General features: G+C 37.2%; 1 protein-coding gene and 1 long non-coding RNA gene across 2 annotated transcripts in view; one reads left to right on the plus strand and one right to left on the minus strand.

Moving 5' to 3' along the window:
- dym (dymeclin) overlaps positions 1–21629 on the minus strand; it is an 83937-nt gene that overhangs the window by 8976 nt on the left and 53332 nt on the right. Inside the window, exons 14-16 of the mRNA XM_082141628.1 lie at positions 21502–21607; positions 9905–10087; positions 7557–7670 (exon numbers count right to left, since the gene is read on the minus strand). Coding sequence (XP_081997754.1) covers positions 7557–7670; positions 9905–10087; positions 21502–21607 — 403 coding nt within the window. The remainder of the gene's footprint in view (positions 1–7556; positions 7671–9904; positions 10088–21501; positions 21608–21629) is intronic.
- On the plus strand, positions 928–17654 carry LOC309478221. The gene is made up of 3 exons (XR_014198873.1): positions 928–2479; positions 11060–17244; positions 17387–17654. It is a non-coding gene; the product is annotated as an uncharacterized lncRNA (long non-coding RNA).

Here is a 21629-nt window from a genome sequence, read left to right on the forward strand (position 1 = left end):
ATTGAAGCGCTTTCATATCTGACTCCACAGAAAGGGCTCAGAACTTGGCTGGACTCGCTGACTCCGGGTCTGCTGGCTCGGCTACACTGCGGCTCTATTCATGGCCGGTCAAAGTCTGTCTGTTCCTTTCAGACGCCATACAAGCACACGGACCCGGTCTGTCACACGTGGGAGGACATGAAGCGACTCGCGTGATGAGGGACTCCAGGTCACAAGGTCAACCACTTTCAGAATGGCGGAGGACGATTAATGAACGATTAGTTTAGTTCATTCTTTATTGTTTTCAAAAACTTTACGGGTCAATGTGTCAAGAACTTCCCTTTTGTCATATTCGTCCCTAAAATCTAAAGAAAGAATTAAGAAACTATATTTTTCTTGCTGAAAACATATATATTTTTTTATATTGTGACAATATTTCCGTCAATTAAGCACATTTCCCACAAATTCTCATTAGTGAAAAGTAATAATCCAAGTCTCATTATGAAAAAAAAATAAAAATAAAAATAATGTATTTATACTTCATGTATTTATTTATTTATTAGTATTTATTTCATGCTTATTATAGTAATTTTATTTAATAAAAGTTAAATATTATTGTATTGCCCTAATGAAAATCTGATAAAAATGTATAAATAAATTCAAAAGAGAATTCAATAAGAATCTTGGGTAAACTGCGCTTCATTTTTATGAAAGCAATAAAAAAGGAAACAAAGAAACCAAAAATATATAAATATTACATAACTATAATATAAAATATATCATTTGTAATTAAATTTAAATTATATATATTTATATAGCGCTATATATATATATATATATATATATATATATATATATATATATATATATATATATTTTTTTTTTTTTTTTTTTTTTTTATTAAAATAAAGAAAAAATTATAATAAAGAAAAAAAAAATTAACTTTTGAAAGCTAACAAAATATCTTTAAAATCCCAATCCAATATCATGTAATTCTTTGAATTACAGCACATTACATAATTTAAACGTGTTGATGGCGTACAAATAAAAGGTCTTCATCAAGAAGTGACTCAAATGAACCAGGAAATAAACAGGCGCTGGGATTCATGTCAGAGTACATATGAGTCCCACTGAGGGCAGATGCAAACCCAGAGCTATTTAAACTCTTAGATGTTCTCTGAACTGAAGTCTTGCGTCAAACTGTTCTCTTCTCAGTTCTCAAACACACACACACACACACACACACACACACAGAGAGAGACATACACCCCCCTGCGGGGCCCCAGTGTTTCCTGGGAAGAGAAGGGCCAGACAGAGCCCGGGCAGAATTGGCTCATGGTTGGCTGAGCTCCAAGGTCGCCAGTCGGCTTGGCCCTGGTTTGCAGCAGTCGGAGCCTCAGAGCAGAAACAGTTCACAAACACACACACGGATCAGTCTGCTCACACACACAGGGGAAATGGACGCAGATGATTTTACATTAAAATGGGGCAAAATCAAACACACACAAACTGAGAAAGAGACATGAATCACTTGTGTCTGATTCAAGACATACACTGATAAGAATATATTGTGACAAGCGAAACATTGCATATCCATAATGAGAGTCAAAATAAAGGCCTTAGTGACATCACAAAAAAAGAAAGTTGGCGACCCATTAGATTTGGATGAAATTCAAAACATTTTGGGATGAGATTATGATTTTTTTCTTTAGATGTAATGATAAATTGTTCAAAAAAGGACCAGAATTATAATTTGGGGTAAGACTTTTCTTTCAGCAAGGATGCACAACTGTTTTCAACATTGATAATAATCAGAAATGTTTCTTGAGCATCAAATCATCATATTAGCATGATTTCTGAAGGATCATGTGACACTGAAGACTGGAGTAATGATGCTGAAAATTCAGCTTTCATCACAGGAATAAATAGCATTTTAATATATATTCATATAGAAAACAGTTATTTTAAATTGTAATAATCTATCACAATATTCTTGTTTTCACTGTATTTTTTAGCAGAAGAGACTCCATTCAAAAGCAAAATAAAAAAAGGCAGTTCAGCTTTTAAATGCATTAGAAAACAGAAAAATCTGCAAAAACCTGATTGAGAAAGCAGTCTTTTTCATGACTAGTTAAGTGTCATATCCAAGAATTTCAAAATGCATCCAAAAGCCTTTATGAAAGCATGTGTGTGTGTGTGTGTGTGTGTTACACTGATGTCGCCCTCCCTCACAGGAGCCACGGTGTCTCTGTCTTATCACCACGCAACACACACACCAGCGCACTGGCCAAACAACAAATTCCACCGCCTCTGTCACTCCGTCCACGTCACACACGGCTGTCGCAGCTCCTATTCAACACTAAAGAGAGAGAGAGAGACAGAAAGAAAAAGGAGAGACAGAAAGAGGTAGAGCTCTGGGCAGACAGGCAGTCTGGCCCTTCACGCTTCCTTTGTGTGTGTGTTTGTGGTGGAATAAGGGCCGTCTGTACCAGGACCGAGGGTACGGAACATCCCTCAAGCGCACAGTTGCTCTCTTGGGACTCTGATTCTGATAAGTGTTGCCTTCTGCATGCTTGAGTGTGTGTGTGTGTGTGTGTGTGTGTGTGTGTGTGTGTGTATACACGAGTCTGGATGTCTAGACGAGAATTTTTCATTCCCAGTCCTGGGGACGCCCAGGACACAAACACAACCCAACACACACACACACACACACACACACAAACACACACAACAATAAACTACTAGAGAAAACCTAGTAGAAATTAGAGATGCAAGACTATGCAATATTAAAATCACTAGTCAGTGTGTTGCATAAATAAACTTGCTCAATATGTATATATGCACATATATACATGTGTACACGCACACGCACACACACACACACACGAACACACACACACAAATAAACTACAAGAGAAAACCTAGTAGAAATTAGAGATGCAAGACTATGCAATAATAAAATCACTAGTCAGTGTGTTGCATAAATAAACTTGCTCAATATGTATGTATGCACATATATACATGTGTACACGCACACGCGCGCACACACGCGCACACACACACACACACACACCAATAAACTACTAGAGAAAACCTAGTAGAAATTAGAGATGCAAGACTATGCAATATTAAAATCACTAGTCAGTGTGTTGCATAAATAAACTTGCTCAATATGTATATATGCACATATATACACGTGTACACGCACACGAACACACACACACACACACACACACACACACACACACGCACACACACGCACACACTTAAACACATATGTACATTCATATTTATACATATAGGGCACTAAATATATATAAAAATATACTATATGTATAAAGTCCTGAATAATTAGGCTGGTCTTGGACTCAGGCATGTTTTTATGGGATATTTACACACATTCTTGTGTTTAATAGCAGATTGAAACATGAACAGACTCCACGGGTCTCGAAACATGTTTTTAAATGTTGGAATATTAGTTGCATTGTCTTAAAAACACAAGTCAAGGCTGAAAGCTCAACGAAGGCCAAAGCCACCCATCTGAAAGTGTTTGAAAGGGGATGTTTCTCAGACGTGATGTTTCTCAGCAGGTTTTATTGTGCAAGCTGTTGCTAAATATCAAAAAAATAAAATAATCCAGATAAACTAGTTAACCTCACTAAATCGTTAATAGACAACAAATCTGTTCTGTCTGGTTTACAAAGCAGCTTATTACCAGTTGCGCAGTGTATACCGTCACATAACGGCCAGCCCAACCTGTTGCTAAAGTCTCAAACAAAACTTTCACATAAGTTTCAGTTACAAGAACGTCTTCCTCATAATGGCGTTCACACTGAGAACGATTTGCAATGACCAGACAATATACATCAGCCCATCCATGAAGGTCTGCGGGTGTTTCTCAGGTCTAACGATCTCTATCGGCCCTCAAAACTCATTCGTCTGGCCATTAACCTGATGGATGTCGTCTGTGATATCTGAAACACGGAACATGTGATAGAACACGCAATTAAACGGCGGATGAACGGCACATACCGGCCACTTTTTCCCTGATTTAGGGGGATCAGAGGGGATTGTGGGTAAGGATAAGAAGGTAACGAGACACGTGCTGCAGATTTATTCCAGTCTTTTAGCCCGTATATCAGAGACAGATATGTGTGATTTCCTGTTCTTCTGGAGATGTCATTACCCGCATGTGTTATAAAGTGTAATGGATGGCCCCGGAGGAGTCGTTTGTGATAATGAAGATGAGGCCTGACCCGCTCTCAAACATGATTGCTCGCGTGTTCACACCCGCCGCTCACTCTCGTATCAGATAAAGCACAGCTTCATTTACCTGCTACATGCAGGTACAGAATTATCGGCAAATGCTAAAGAACAAAAAACTTTAGTGTAAAGTTTGCCAAAGAAATTCAGCTAGAGTTATAAATATACATAAAAATACACATTTGGCATCACCGATTACGGCTGTCACTTTTGTGTTTGATTTTTGAGACATAAGTGTTCATTGAATCAATTTTCCATGTCTGAAGACGTTTCCATTTTAAACGGCAAATATAGGCAAATCAACGGACAACTAACAGGCATTAGGACGAACGTAAAGAGGGCGCGCCGCGCTTGAGACGCGCACAAGTCAGCAATATTCCTGATGATTTATTGGCGTGAAGTTTCGTGCACAATGACAAACAGGAGCGCAACATTCTCGAAACACAATAAGCAGAGTGGACTGCCATGACATCAATGAAAAACATCACTGCGGGTTTCAACATGGCTGTGTTTACCATAAGAAATGTCAAACAAATTTCTCCTACGTAGGCGATTGTAGACCGGAGCCCGAATCTGTATCTGTATGCCTGAGACTGTCTGCATACCGGCAGAATACACAGTTTTGTAGTAAAAAGAGACATTATGCAGAAGGATAATTTGCTGTTATGTGTGTGTGTTAGGGGTTTCACAACTACTGATTTTTGCTAGTCGACTAGTTTTGCATAACAGTCGACGACTAGTCGACTAGTCGTTAAATTATTTATTCATTAAATTGACGCATTAACGCATTGAGCATTGTTAAGGAAGACAGAGGAAGGAGTTCTGGTGAATTATTGGAAATGTATGTTTGAAATTCAGAAATAACATAATAAATAAATTCATCAGTTATTCTTGTGTTAATACAAAAACAGCAGCATTCATTTAAAACATTCTTGTATTTAAAACATTCTTGTTATGAACTGCCACACCACGCGCATCAGCGAACGTTGCAGATAAACATTGCCACATGGCTAGCCTCAGACAATAACATTGTCAACATCACGACATATTTTTTGCATATAGTTTTAACTGTGCATTTTTCATTGCATCTTTAAGCAAATATCATTTAAGCATATAGGCCGATACAAGTTTGATGTAGGTTATACTGAACCACTATATTTTTGTATCACCTGCGACACACTGGCTGCGTGGCGTGAGCGTCTCAGCTTAACAGGTTGGAGTTTGCACACTGCCTGCGTGAGACACGCGATTCAGGCGCGGCTCGAACCGCTAGAGTGCAGAACAGCGGAGTTTGTATGGACCGAAGTGCATGCCTGAGCTTGTGTTTTCGGTTAAGCTGCGTTGCTTTGACATTGTGGAAAATAGAATAATAGAAACAAAATGTATTAGTCTTTTTACCCATTATTATCAATCTAAATTAATCTCGTTTTTAATTTAACTTAATTTCGTTTTTCTTTATTTAAATTTCGTTTTTTCTTTATTTAAATTTCGTTTTTCTTTTTTAAATTTCGTTTTTTCTTTATTTAAATTTCTTTTTTTCTTAATTTAAATTTCATTTGTTTTATTTAGCCTAAATTTCGTTTTTTCTTTATTTAAATTTCGTTTTTTCTTTATTTAAATTTCTTTTTTCTTTTTTTAAATCTACCCTTTAGCCTACTGTGTCGGTAATTTGTTAGTCAGAAAAATATTAGACAACCTTAAAAGTATCGCTTTAGTTAACAGACCTGTGTGTGTGCGTTTTATATCACCAGTGCTGTGTCCGTTCTCGTAGCCCTGCCCGTGTGAGGTGCGCCATTTCCCACTCGCGCTGTTCGGTAGTTTACTAAATGTTTATTAATTCTGAATGTGTCCCGTTTTGCGTGTCCATCTATATTGCACCAAATGCGACACTGCACTCCATGACCTTGACCGTTTTGGACGCATAGGTACCTCAGCGCCTGACGCCATTTTGTTTTCCGACTAGTCGATTAGGGCCGACAGCGCCGACTAGTGGTTGTGACAGTCGACTAGTCGGCTAGTCGACTAGTTGATGAAACCCCTAGTGTGTGTCAGAGCCTGCAGTTGCTGTGTGACGCGCGTTCGCTGCGGGCGTATCGTGACGAGCTGGACGCGCTCCGAGAGAAGGCAGTTAAAATCGATTCCCTATTTTCGTTTTCTAAACTTGTGTTGGTTTGTCCGATCGATTGTCAAATCGATTTTCACACGTAAAGTGACAGCCCTATCACCGATACACCAATACTGCTACTGATGTCTCTATGAAACAGAATTTTTTCTCAATTTTAGCCATTAATTACAAGCATTCAGAATTACAGTATAATTGAAAGCTACCATTTATCCTTAAGCTAAACTTATACCGTAACTTAGCGTCTAACTCAAACACTGGTCAGTGAAATCGAACAATTTATTAGCCAATGGCTAAGTTTAACTTTGCATATGCGAGTGATTTACTCGCATCGTAGAGCGTTAATTTTTAACACTGCAAACGTTTTTCAGTGAAGAGCAGTGAGTGTCTTTTGTTCTTTGATTAACATTAATGACAGACATCACAGCTGCAGGTTTATTAGGCTTCTGTCACTTTAAGAGCTGCCGCAGATGACGTGGATCTGACGCACATCCTATTTTCTGTCTTTACATACATTCAAGTCTTCATTTTACTAATTTTATTTATAGATTTACATATTTATATACACATATACATATATATAAAATATTTTTAAAATAAATTTGAAAAAGTTCCCAAAAATATATATATTATATATATTTTTTTTTTTTTTCTGGAACTTTTTTCAAATGTATTTAAAAAATATTTGTATACTTATTCTTTCAATGAATATATATACACACATATTTGTTTTGAGGTAGTTAGTAAGTAAATATATTTAATTATTACAATTTAATTGAAAAATATATATATTTACATAAAAAATATATACATAAAGAGTTTTTAACAGGACTAAAAATACAAAAACAATTTTTTTCAATAAAATACTGCAAAACACATGGTGGATTAGAAATGTTATTTATTTGGATGATTATTTATTTATGAAACTAATAACTTTTACCAGGGTAACACCTGATGTGTGTGTGTGCGCACAGATGGCGGTTGAGTGATACAGTCAGCTGGTGAATTATTAATTATTAATCCAGTGCATCTTAGAAGAACTAGTTTTCCTGTCTCTAGGAGGAAGTGAAATGTCACGGTTCTATATTTAGATAGAGACAAATATTTTGTTTTGAAAATAAAACAAATATTAGAGTGAAGAGGTCAGATGGGTGGAGAGGACGCCAGAAAGAGAGTTCATGTGTGCGCTTACCTTCAGACGGTCTTTAGGGAGGGCCACAGCACCTTTCTTGATGACCTCTTGAACTCTCTCCACTGATAGGTCACTTCCTGCCTGCTCCAGTCGCTGGCTGAAGAATCCAATCACCTTAACACCAACATACACACAGTCAAAAGCTATGTTGCCAGTCACTGTGGCTCTTTTTACTTACATCATAAATGACTTGTGCCTCAGAGCGGCAGATGAAACACAATAAACACCGTCATGATATATATCTTGTGTTCTGATGCTGGTGTTTGGGAACGCAATCATGTGAGACGCATGTGGGAGGGAATTAAACCGAATAATTTTGATGACAGAGACTTCAGAACGACCAAACCAACCTTTGAGATGCTGTGCGATGTGATTGGTCCGCTGGTTAGTCTCAATGAGGGATTTATTAGTTATATATGTTTCCATCAATCGTGGCTTATGCACAAATCTTCTTATCGGATAAAAAAAAATGGTCGTTTTTATTCACATTTTTAGAATTTATGCGTCTTCGGTATTTCCATTCAGATTTTTTGATGCGATATCCCAAAATTCGTTGATGTAAACATAGCTAACGCCATGACATCAGTGCAATGCTGTAAAATATGGTGTTTGCACAGTGTGTGTGATACAATATCCCAGAATGCAATGTAATGATGAATTAATTAACAGCAATAATCAAACATCTTCATTACTCATCTGAGTGTCAAAAGACCTTCCTGGTTAAAAAAAATTAAAATAAAAAATAAAACTGGTTCTAAAACCAGAAAAAAGCAAACAGAACCCATTATAATCATAACTTATTGAAGACATTTGTACAAATTTTTTTTAATATGCACAATTACTGTACTTATTTCTAGCATGACAACTGGATTTCTGAATTTTAGAAAGTAAAATTCACATTTTATGCAGCACACAGTATATACAGTGCAGTTTGCAGTGCACTAGTATCCCATTAATTCAGTTTTGGATGAAAGCTATTTTATTCTGCGTGGTGTGTTTAAGGCTGGAGGGAGTCATGCAGCATTAATGCACCAGTGTGAGTGTGTGTTTAAAGAGGGAATTTACTTCCTGACTTCTGTAGATTACCCAGAAGCCCCCTGGGCTTCTACTGCACAATATAAATGCAGTAGGTTTAGTGTAAATCTCTTCATCTATATGGATGTTTGCACTGAGGATTTTGAACCATGCACTAGAGTATCATCTTTAGAGAGTGATACGGACAGCCACATGAACTACATATCTAAACAAAAGCAAAAGCTCTGTGAAAAAAATCTAGTGAGGTGCCAATCTTAGGCAACATATTTAGGCATATAAGCACAGTACTTTTGCAGTACAATGGTACAGTGATGGCAACATATACCATAGTAGGTCTTTTTTTGTGTTTTGTGTGGTAAAAGTCACCTCGTTTTGACCAAACTCAATGTTTTGGTCACATATAATTATTTATACACATTTTTAATATTTAAAAACAATCTTCACAACATGTCATCTTCATCTATATAGGATGTATAGAGTGTGAGTGAGTGTGTGTGTGTGTGTGTGTGTGTTACATCAGCAGTTTGTTCAATGTAAAACTCTACTGGAGTCAACAGCAATCATGTGACTTGATGCTCATGAAGAGTGTTTCAAATCAGTCACTTATGGGGTTTAGTTTCAGCGTATCTTTTCCATGTTAATCAGAGTGTTTGTCCTAACCAGCCGCGACGGCGACACGCGACGAATATGTTTTAGAAACGGTTTCTATTTTTCTGCGACGTCGCGCTGGAACAACAAACACAAAGTGTGGCGATGAAAATCCCAGGTACTGTTTATGTGCTTTATTTAATGCTAAAAGCGTGTAATGTGACTTTGAACATCATTTAGTGCTCCATCTTTGTAGCCGTGAATGGATAATTCACCTCAGATCTTGAAATTAAACAAATGGAAACAAGAACGTTCAAACTGTGGACAGACAAGTGTATTATTTGACAAAGATTGTTTTAGTGACTCAGTAGCCTATGTATTTGAATAATGTTTAAATGGTGTAATATTTGTGAATTTGATTATGTAGCCTTATCCATTTACTTGCGAGTGCCGTTAAGATTACTCTCTGGTGCCGCAAGACTCCGCCCACACGCTGTTCTGATTGGCTGACTCCGCCCACACACTGTTCTGATTGGCTGTGGGTTTTGATTGATTTTGACGCATCTCGCAATCGCGTCGCATCTAGTGTGGACCAGACAAATTATTTGTCGCTGGAATCTTATCTCATCGCGTCTGGTTAGGACATGGTGTTAGAAGGTAGCTGTCGGTGTATACACTAGATTGCTCCCTGTGGTTTGGAACAGAGCAGGAACACACAGTCTCACCGTGTCAAGGTTCTGCATGATATCCTGGAAAGAGGGATGCGAGCGAAACTGTTCGAACAGTTCTCGCTTATAGAGCAGCGCGTACAGCAGGTTCGGGTTGTGATGGAGGGAATTACTCAAACAGGAGTTTATAATCTCCAACATCATTCTGATCACCTCCTCGATGACATTCAGATCCTGAGCCTGAGGGGGAAAGAGAAAATGCAGCGAGTAATGACAGAATATTTTTTAAATAGTAATAATATTTCACAATAATACTGTTTTTACTGTATTTTTGTCCAATAAATGCAGCCTTGGTGAGCAGAAGAGACTTTTCAAACCATTAATAAATCTCGTCAACCATAAACTTTCAAACGGCTTGATCAGTAACACTAATTGTCTCCTAACCTTTGAATCCCTGGTTCAAACGCATGGACTAATGCTGTCTAGGAAGGTGCCAACAGTGCAGAGAACACCACACTGTGTGTGTGGGTTAACATTTCCCTGTGCTCTGCTGCAGTCTGGGCCGTCACACTTTTTCTGGGTCACACACACACACACACACACACACACTTAAAGCGGGGGCAACAGAAATGCATCTTTTCTCCCTTTTTTGCAGCCGCATCATATATATTTCATGCATCAAATTGAAGAATGTTTCAAGCCGTATGGATGTATAGAGTGTGTGTGTGAGTGAGTGTGAGTGTGAGGGTGGGTGTTACATCAGCAGTTTGTTCAATGCAAACTCAGAAATCCCCACAAACATATAGATACTGGCCCACTGGCCTTAACCCGGGGTTAAAATTGATGTTAAGATAGGTATAATTGCATTACAAAACTATAAAGCATTACATCTCGAATAAATAAGTATAAGAGCTATAGTACTAAGGGACTGCTTCAAAGAGTGCAATTCATTATAAAATGCACAACATAACATGGCAATATACTGTTTAAACATTTGAGCATGAGCTAGTATTATAATGTGTTATAACTGTAGTAGCTGTTGTTTATGAGAATATCTTCACATAAACAATTGCCAAAAGATTCTTCTCTTCAGTAACACAATGCATTTGACATTCAAATTCGTTAAAAAAAATGTCATGTCTCTGAAGAGCGTTCAGTTTCTGACCTTTGACCTTCTCATTTCCTTTTCTCCCACTGTCCTTCCCTATACAGAGTCTCTGCCTGCAGCCATCTCGGCCTCCTCTTCATGTTATTCATCTATTGCTTATTCTCAAGACTGATGTCAGTTTCCGAGCCACAAATCTCTCCGGACAAAAGCAAGTTAATGGAACAGAATGTGCAATCCGGTTTCCATAGGAACGAACACACACACGTACACGCACACACACACACACACACACACACACACACACACACACGCACGCACGCACGCACACACACCACATCAAATGCTCTTTGTGTGGAAGCTAACAGAAGTGATTTTTGGAGATGGCAGCTCGAGAAAGCTCAGAGTGTGTGTAGTGACACACAAAAGCCCGGGAATGTACAAAAACACACAGTTTTATGGAATTAGCTTCACTGACTGTACGACAAACAACCGCAGCATCGTTTACAAACACTGCAAACATAATTCAACTCCTGGGAGAGAGAGGGAGAGGGAGAGGGAGAGAGAGAGAGAGAGAGAGAGAGAGAGAGAGAGAGAGAGAGAGGGAGAGAGAGAGAGAGAGAGAGAGAGAGAGAGAGAGAGAGAGAGAGAGAGAGAGAGAGAGAGAGAGAGAGAGAGAGAGAGAGAGAGAGAGAGAGAAAGAGAAATATAAAGAAAATAAAAAACAAAGAAATAATAAAATAAGATAAAGAAAAGGAAAATTAAAAAGAAAGTAAAGTAAATTAAAATCAAATGAAACCCAAAAAGAAAAAAGGATAAGAGGAAAAAAAATAAGAAAAAGAAAATAAGATCAATAAAAAAAATTAAAAGAAAACAAGAAAAGAAAAGAAACTCATCCTGCAGTGTTTTTGCTCCAGAAATGAATGTTTCTTCAGTGGTTGAGGAGAGTGGACAGTAGGAAGGTCACATGACAGTAACAACATGGCGGATGTAGTACATCCGAATTTCATTCATACTACCCATATTATTACTATATAGAGCATATTTTTTAACGGTCGTGAAGTTCAAGTGTAGTAGCTACTCAGACAAAACGTGATTTCGGATTTCGGATTTCCCTCAAAGAGCCAGACACATACGTGTGTAAAGCGCTCAGTCCCGCTGACCTCAGACTGAATCACTCTCACAGTGGCACCAGTGCCAGAAGAACAAGGCTTTACTGGAAAGACAGCAGGTTTTGGAAAGGCCTTTGTGATTACTGTTCTGCTTGAGACTCACGCAGATAAATTCCTCTGGAAACACACACACAAACACACGTGCACACGATTAAGCCGCCTTCAGTGTCCCCATACGGCACCATCTGTTAATACCTGAACCCGCGGCGACAGACGAAACACCATCCTTGATGTCAGCACACGTATAAAGGCCACATCTGACACCGACGCATGATGCAAGACCCTGAGAAGATGGAAACTTCATTGACCCCAATGCTGTTAAATTAAAGCAGGAATGTGTCATTCAGGCGCCTCTAGTGGCAGCAAACAGAACTGCACAAATAATGACTGATTTCAAACAGGTTTTCGTGGAAAATGTCCATTAAGGCGAGACACGGCAGGAAAAAACATCAGGGTTTTTTTACTGGTCAATTTTGAGATTTCGGGATATTTGTCTTCAATAACATGTCTTCTTTCAGACTTGTGGTGAAAAAAAGTCCGAAATACACATTTAGGTCTTTATTTGACTACACTTTGTCTGTTTGCGTCTGTAGATTTCTCATAAATTCAACAAAAGTTGGCGTTCTTAATCAACATTCGCGATCGCTGTCTGCTCCCTGTCATCACACACACCGTTAGAAAGCTCTCTCTCTCCTGTACAATGCTGTCAGATCCAAATATGGTCATTTCCTTTTTATCCGCAACCAATCGTGAAAGTAAAAGGACTGAATGCGCAATCTCATTGGCTGATGATAAATCTTTAAAGCCCGTTTTCTCAAAATGACTTTTCTCTCATTCTCCAAGTCCGAAATCTCCACTTCAGTAGCACCTATATACACCAAACTTTCCAGTCTTGTACCTAGTTATATTATGAAGACATTTACAGAGGGATTTGTAAATATGTTATTCCTAGCCTGATTTATATAACCTTTTATTCCAAAAAAAATCTTTTTTTTTAAGGCTACTGACAGTATTTTCTGATTTACAGGATAACAAAAGTAGACATCCATAAATCCCTCTGTAATTTTTTCCCATCTAATATGTGAACACAATGAAAAAATCATTTTTAACCTGGCTTTATCCAATACTCAGATTTCGTTTTTTTTTTTATATATGCAAATTAGCGCATATTTAATTAGATATTGCCTAATTTGCATATTTAAACATTAAATTACAGAAAACTTGTAATACATTTAATGTAGGTAATCAACTGGGAAAGTTTCATGGTGATATCTGCTAGTTAAAATTTTATTTTAACGAATATTGAATGAGTTCATTATTTCTTATATCCCTTTCTATTCTAAGCTTCTACTATTTTGAACTTTTGTATTCATAGCACTTCTCGTGATATTGCCTCCTGAAGATGAATCGCATGCTGTATTCCTAATTTGTGACCCTGGACCACAAAACCAGTCACATGGGTCAATTTTTTAAAATTGAGATGTATAGATCATCTGAAAGCTGAATAAATAAGCTTTTCATTGATGTATGGTTTGTTATGATATGACAATATTTGGCCGAGATACAACAATTAGAAAATCTGGAATCTGAAGATGCAAAAAAATATCAAAACATTGAGAAAATCTCCTTTAAAGTTCTCCATTTATGTTCACGATTCGCTGCATTCACTCATAAAAATAAATGTTTTATATATTTACGGAAGGAAATTTACTAAATATCTTCATGGATCATGATATTTACTTAATATCCTAATGATTTTTGGCATAAAAGAAAAATGGATAATTTTGACCCATATAATGTATTGTTGACTATTGCCACAAATACACCCGTGCGACTTATGACTGGTTTTGTGATCCAGGGTCACATTTTTAAGTCACTTTGGATCAAAAGCATCTGCTAAATGAATAAATGTAAAAAATAGTGTGGAAGTTCAAACTTGTAAGAATCTTCTAAACACACATTAAGATATTTTTAATCAAACCTGAGAGGTTTCTGTTCCTCCACTGAAAATCCATGCAACTTAAAAGATCCAAAAAGATCATTAAGGCATTGCAGAACTAATCTATATGAATTAAGCCATATAATATAAGTCTATATGATCGCTTTATATGATGAACAGATTTAATTCAGGCTTTTATTCACATATAGCTTGTGCTTCTGTACATGTATGTGTGTTGATCAATGTTTAGACGCAAATGAAATCTGTTCATCACATAAAGCGATCGAATCTCTTCACAAGACTCGGATTAAACCGCTTGAATTTGTTTTTTGACGCTTTTATGATCTTTTTGAATCTTCAAAGTTTTGGTTACATGGACTTTCAATGGAGGGACAGAAATCTCTCGGGGATTCATTTAAAATATCATAATTTGTATTACGGGATTGTGAATAAATTATGACAGATTTGTATCTTTTCGTTTTTGGTTTATTTCTACAGTGCGGATGTTGAGTTTGCAGCAGTTGCGCTGATGATCTAAGCCCAGCCGAAGCCCTCCGCTCTGGGTCGCGTACCTCACACCTTCCCCTTCTCACCAGACAGAGGAAATTCCTGCCCTCCGTTCCCATGACGACCCCCTACATGTCGGAAAAGATCTGCGGACGCAGCAGTCGGGAATATTAACGGGGTGGGAGACTGTCGCCGCTGTTATTAACCAAATTTAAGAGACTTATGCAACAAATGTGCAGGACGGGATCAGACCGAAACCTGGAAATTCTCGTCTAGACCTGCGGTTCTCGACAAACAGGTCAAAGGTCCGTTCAGACTGGTAAATAATACTGGTCTGGTACTTGATGTTCGAAGTGTAATGTGGGGCGTGAAGCAAAAGCAGTTGAGAAGGACGTCTGGGAAACCGGATCAAACTACAACCTAGAAAGAAGCTGGAGGTGTCTAGACAGAAACAGGGAGTGATAATTAGACGAGAAGAACGTAGGAGTGAATTAGGGATGAGAGCGATATGCTCTACAGTACAGACTAATGAGATTACACACACACACACACACACACACACACACACACACACACACACACACACACACACACAGAGAGACAGAGAGGGAAAATCAGGTCAGATGTTAATGTGTGAACAACCTGAGTGTGTGGAACAAATCCTACACAGACACAATCAAAGCACTTCTGTAGATAATTCAAGTATCTTCTAATCATATAGTCTAATCATACACAGATGTTATGCTGTGTGCTATTAGTATTTTTCATTAATTATTATCGGTCTGATTATTTATCACCTTAACATTGATCAGAAGAGTCACTGTGAGTGGAATGTCCATATAAACACTATTGTTTGGGGTTTTGTAAAGAAATTAATACTTTATTCAGCAAGGTAGCATTAAACTGATGAAAAGTGACATTTCTAATTAATATTCAGCCAAGAACCCTGACAAATATTGATAATAATCAGAAATGTTTCTTGAGCAGAAATTAATCACATAAGAATGATTTGTGAAGGATCATGTGACTCTGAAGACTGGAGTAATGATGCTGAAAATTCAGCTTTGATCACAGGAATAAATTACATTTTACAATATATTCACATAGAAAATAGTTATTTTAGATTGTAATAATATGTCACAATATTACTGTATTTTTGATCAGCCTTGGTGAGCAGAAGAAACTTAAAAATGTGGCTGCTTGACAGCGTGGGTTATTTCCACCAGAGATTAACACCTATGGTAAAGGGTTTTATTACATCACTAACAGTCAGTACATAAGCCAATGATTCATAAACCTAGAGAGAGACAAAGAAAGATGTTACCGAAAATCAAATAGTGTGTATGTGTATTGAGAAATAGATAGAAAAGAACAGGAAGTGCACATGCATCCAGTGCCAGACAGTCATTAGTCATCTGTCTGTGTGCATACGTGCATGAGCGCGCGCGTGTGTGTGTGGTCTAATGATCAGCTAATGACTGTGATGTCAATACCATCTAAGCCAGTAAGAGGCAAACTCCTGTCTCCATGGTTACAAGCCCTTATGCTCTCAAGCAGAGGTCAGGGGTCAAAGGTCAGGTCAAGGCGAGACAGTGATCCCAAGAGGTAGATGGTCGTCGCCATAGCAACAGTCAGGTAAATGACGGAATTGAGACGGGACAAAATGGAGATTCATCTTTAAGGTGAATCTTTTACTGATTCACTGAGATTTGAACACCGGTTTGACACATTATGATCAGAAACTGAGTGCTGGACTACATATTGGCTTTTGGAGGACGTTGAGGAAAACGAGCTCAGCGTTTCCCGTTAGTAAACGCTCCAGCTGCTGCTGCGACAATCAAAAGAGCCTTTAAACAGCAGAGATGAGAGGACTGAGGATGAAACAGATGGAGAAGAAAACGAGGGAGGAAAAGAAGGGCAGAGGAAGAGACAGGTAGGAAGTGTGTGTGTCTTTAGGGAGATGGTAAATGGGTCACTTTCTGACCTGTATTAAGACACTGAGACATCCCATAATCGTGGCACTGCACTGCAGTCTGTCTCTCTCTCTCTCTCTCTCTCTCTTCGTACAGATCAGGGTTATTATAGTTAACTAAAACGTAAAGGGTCAGTTCACCAAAAAATTTTAATCACCCCATGATTTACTCGCCCTCAAGCCATCCTAGATGTAGATGGCATTCTTCTTTCACACGAACACAATCGGAGTTATACAAAAAAAATGTCTGGCTCTTTCCAAGCTTTATAATAGCAGTGATTGGTTGTTTCTGTTTTGAAGTCTATCAAAGTGCATCTATCCATCATAAAAGTGCATCTATCCATCATAAAAGTGCATCTATCCATGATAAAAGTGCATCTATCCATCATAAAAGTGCATCTATCCAAAGTGCATCTATCCATGATAAAAGTGCATCTACCCATGATAAAAGTGCATCTATCCATCATAAAAGTGCATCTATCCATCATAAAAGTGCATCTATCCATCATAAAAGTGCATCTATCCATCATAAAAGTGCATCTATCCATCATAAAAGTGCATCTATCCTTCATAAAAGTGCATCTATCCATCATAAAAGTGCATCTATCCATGATAAAAGTGCATCTATCCATCATAAAAGTGTATCTATCCATCATAAAAGTGCATCTATCCATCATAAAAGTGCATCTATCCATGATAAAAGTGCATCTATCCATCATAAAAGTGCATCTATCCTTCATAAAAGTGCATCTATCCATGATAAAAGTGCATCTATCCATGATAAAAGTGCATCTATCCATCATAAAAGTGCATCTATCCAAAGTGCATCTATCCATGATAAAAGTGCATCTACCCATGATAAAAGTGCATAAAAGTGCATCTATCCATCATAAAAGTGCATCTATCCATGATAAAAGTGCATCTATCCATCATAAAAGTGCATCTATCCTTCATAAAAGTGCATCTATCCATCATAAAAGTGCATCTATCCATGATAAAAGTGCATCTATCCATGATAAAAGTGCATCTATCCATCATAAAAGTGTATCTATCCATCATAAAAGTGCATCTATCCATGATAAAAGTGCATCTATCCATCATAAAAGTGCATCTATCCAAAGTGCATCTATCCATGATAAAAGTGCATCTATCCATGATAAAAGTGCATCTATCCATCATAAAAGTGCATCTATCCAAAGTGCATCTATCCATGATAAAAGTGCATCTATCCATGATAAAAGTGCATCTATCCATCATAAAAGTGCATCTATCCAAAGTGCATCTATCCATGATAAAAGTGCATCTATCCATGATAAAAGTGCATCTATCCATCATAAAAGTGCATCTATCCAAAGTGCATCTATCCATGATAAAAGTGCATCTATCCATGATAAAAGTGCATCTATCCATCATAAAAGTGCATCTATCCTTCATAAAAAGTGCATCTATCCATGATAAAAGTGCATCTATCCATCATAAAAGTGCATCTATCCAAAGTGCATCTATCCATGATAAAAGTGCATCTACCCATGATAAAAGTGCATCTATCCTTCATAAAAGTGCATCTATCCATCATAAAAGTGCATCTATCCATCATAAAAGTGCATCTATCCATCATAAAAGTGCATCTATCCATCATAAAAGTGCATCTATCCTTCATAAAAGCGCATCTATCCATCATAAAAGTGCATCAATCCATCATAAAAGTGCATCTATCCATTATAAAAGTGCATCTATCCATCATAAAAGTGCATCTATCCATTATAAAAGTGCATCTATCCATCATAAAAGTGCATCTATCCATCATAAAAGTGCATCTATCCATCATAAAAGTGCATCTATCCATCATAAAAGTGCATCTATCCATTATAAAAGTGCATCTATCCATCATAAAAGTGCATCTATCCTTCATAAAAGTGCATCTTTCAGATAATATTCGTCTGAATGAAGAATGTCATCTACACCTAGGATGGCTTGAGTAAATCACAGGGTAATTTTCATTTTTGGGTGAACTAACCCTTTTTTAACCATAAAATAACTTTTGTTACTTAAAATAAAATAAACATTAATTGAAATAATGAACTTTGTTTTTACCCCAGCTAATTTCTCATTTTCATACGCATATCGGCTGCTTGATGTCTTGGAAAGCAGCTCATGCAGATTTTAGATAGCTGGCGATATTCATTTCATAAGATGTTCTTCATGTACAGACACACAGTCTTAACATCACAGACTGCATCTGTTCCCATAGATTGAAGGAAATCCCATGGCGATAACAGTGACAGCAGACAAAAACAGTGTGTGTGTGCGTGTGTGAATGTTGTTTGTCTTATAAGATATGACAGAGGAAAGGCTTGCAAAATCAAATGAAGTCTAAACTCGTGCTTGATAACTGCCGTTTTGGACGTCCTTCCCATAAAACTCCTCTGAGAAACACAGAAATACACAGAGCCGGAGCCCAATCATGCGCTTCTACTGAAGAAAGGGTGGTTCTGGGAAAACTGGCTCTGCATTGGCTCTTAAACCCGCTGGTGGGACAACATCCTCACAAAGTCCGGTCTTCAAAACAACAACATCAACAAAATAGACGACACAAACCTAAACGGCTTCTGTGATAATGACACTTGAAAACAAACACCCGGGACAATACTCTAATTGTGTAATCCTAATAATATTGTACAGCTATTTAATTACATTTTATGAGTATATAAAATTCAGTTTTCTGTCCATCTCAAATAAAACGCCTAATAAATAAATAAATTGATTAATAAAAAAATAACATTTTAATCTTTTTTTATTCATCTATTATAATTAATAACCATTGATTACTGATTTAAATAACTACTGTTTTTTTACTCAAATACCTTCTGAACGCTTCATCAGAGCTTATAATAGCATTTGTATTAATAATAATAAAAACATTTTTATTACTATTATTATTTAAACAATATTAATGATAATTTATATATTTTTTACAATAAAAAATAATTGATTGGTATTAATTTTACTCATTTCAATAACTTCTAAATGCTTCTCCAGATGTATATTATTATTATTATTATTATATAAAAAATATAAAAAATAAAAAATAATAATAATAATAATAACTAGTTTTTTTAATTGATCAGATTTTTCCATATATTTTTATTTATAATGGATTACTATGAATTTTATTTGTACATTTTAATAACTTTTATAACGATTCACCAGAGATTGTGATGGCATAAAGATCCTAAATCAAATGACTTTGGGTGTTAAAACATGTTCTCAGAAACTAGGAGTACGTCTGTTCGTTTTTTTGTGGGCAGGTTATGTAGTAACATAGCAAGTGATGTCATCATTCAGTGGAACTGTGGAAACTGACGGAAAAGGGAGTGCGAGTGAAGATATTCAGATAGAGAGAGAAAGAGAGAGACAGATGGACAGATGGAGAGGAATAGATGTGAATGGAAGGAGAGCGAGGCACAAAGCAGGGGTGCGGGGCTTAATCAGGACAGCAGACAGCAGTCTGACCCACCCAGACACACAGCAGACATCTGCAAGGCTCCGGCCTCAGGCTGTTTGTGGAACAAACACACACACACACACACTGAAGACTCCCATCATCTCACACACACTCCATTTACATCCCCATTGTCCCAGACACCCCCGCCCCCTCTCTAGGGTTGGCTGCTGCCCTCTAGGGTCGAATCCACTGACCTATATGACCTCCTGAAATAGCCCCTCGCCCCTTTCCTCCCAAGCCCCGCCCTCCCTTTATGTCTACTATGTGTCTTTATGTCTAGCCAGAAGGACTGTCTGCAGACACACACACACACACACACACACACACACACACACACCTAATGATGCTCTAAGATCGTGTCAAGGGCTCAAGGTTGCTGTTTACACCTGGTTTTAACATCCGATGATCAGTTGAGGCCAAAGTAAATGTGTATTGGCGGGGCTGGATGCTTATTTTTCCCCAAGGAGCACATGTGCTACTAATTTGAACATTTTAGGAGCGCATAAAAGAAGTTTAGGTGCGCAATGAAAATGTATCAAATAATTTGTTTTTCCCTGATAAAAAAGTTTATGAGGAGACATTTAAAAGGAACATGATTTTATATATTTGAATGTAAAAATCATACTAGGTTTTAAAAAAAAAGATTTCTGCTTCATACTGTATTTATTTAATAATCACAGAATGACTTACAGTAACACTGAATTAAATTCCAGATACAGTGTGTTGTGTAAGCGAAATACAAATAAAAAAAAACTGAAAAAAAAAAAATGTTTTGCATAATGCGGGACTTTTAATTATAAACAAGCAGAAATGCAACGAGACTCTTATTTTGAAATATCTTCACTACTTCCATATGCTCATTTAGACGATAAGGGTGATCAAATATGCACTCTTTTAAAACCACCATAAAGTAAATATTTTTCATTAATTCATCAACCATAAATCATAAGCATTTATGAAATGTAGACAAGCATTTTCTGTAAAGCTGCTTTGAAATGATGATAATGTATTGCGAAAAGAGATAAAGAAATAAATGTGAATTTATTTATTTTATTTTATAACAGCAATTAATTTACTTTGAAATGTACACCACGCATATTAATTTTATAAATCATAACCTTTTGAAGATTAATTATCACGATATCACGCAATAATCACGATTCCGGCCCCAAATTTAAGACCTCTTAAAAAGATAATCAAGACTTTTGTTATCGGACCTTAAAAATGAAAAGAAATATGAATTTAAGACTTAACCTACTTTTTATTCGCACATGTACTCCTTAATACATTGTACAGTTCGCACACATCTATTTTTAGTCACAAATGCATGAAATGTGTCCCTTGAAATGCAATGTAAGTCACTTTGGATAAAAAGCATCTGCCAAATGCATAAATGTAAAATGCTCGAGCCCTGATGGGTTAATGTGAACCAGTGAACTGAGGGATGGACTCACATAGTCGGGCAGGACGGTCCTGTCGTCTGCTCCCAGAGGCCCGTGCAAGGACTGGGTCGCCTGCTCCAAAACTTTATTGTGCTTCTTAGACAGCAGAGCAAACAAACTGAGAGAAAGAGAGAGAGTGA

The sequence above is a fragment of the Leuciscus leuciscus genome (genome assembly GCF_965113295.1).
Source record: "Leuciscus leuciscus genome assembly, chromosome: 16".
Taxonomy (NCBI): domain Eukaryota; kingdom Metazoa; phylum Chordata; class Actinopteri; order Cypriniformes; family Leuciscidae; genus Leuciscus; species Leuciscus leuciscus.